At 37.9% G+C, this 319-nt stretch overlaps 1 protein-coding gene across 1 annotated transcript in view; it reads right to left on the reverse strand.

Annotated features, from left to right (window-relative positions):
• The window catches only part of UBR2 (ubiquitin protein ligase E3 component n-recognin 2), a 76,663-nt gene that overhangs the window by 36,344 nt on the left and 40,000 nt on the right, over positions 1–319 (reverse strand). The window contains exon 20 of the mRNA XM_018555975.1: positions 131–194. Within this exon, the coding sequence (XP_018411477.1) occupies positions 131–194 (64 nt within the window). The remainder of the gene's footprint in view (positions 1–130; positions 195–319) is intronic.

Below are 319 nucleotides of genomic sequence, written 5' to 3' on the forward strand. Positions count from 1 at the left end.
CACAGGTATATAGAAATTGCAGATCTGAATAACAGTATAATAAGCCAGAAGATTATACAACTTCAACAAGTATTCAATTCTGTAACCCAAATTTCAGACAGTCTGGAGGAAAAACATCCAGCAAACTTACCAACAATCATAATGATGAGATGCAACATTTCCTCGATGAGGGTGTTATTCTGCTGCACTATGTCCTGGAAGAAGAGAAGACACACACAGCTAGTCAGGTTAAAAGGAACATAGCCACAAACTGTGCTTAAAAACAAAGTATTGCCAGCCTATTCAGGGCAAAGGTAAACTGCCTACTAATAGCAAAGTA

The sequence above is a fragment of the Nanorana parkeri genome, unplaced genomic scaffold (assembly GCF_000935625.1).
Source record: "Nanorana parkeri isolate BGI_ZX_2015 unplaced genomic scaffold, ASM93562v1 scaffold1, whole genome shotgun sequence".
NCBI classification, from domain to species: domain Eukaryota; kingdom Metazoa; phylum Chordata; class Amphibia; order Anura; family Dicroglossidae; genus Nanorana; species Nanorana parkeri.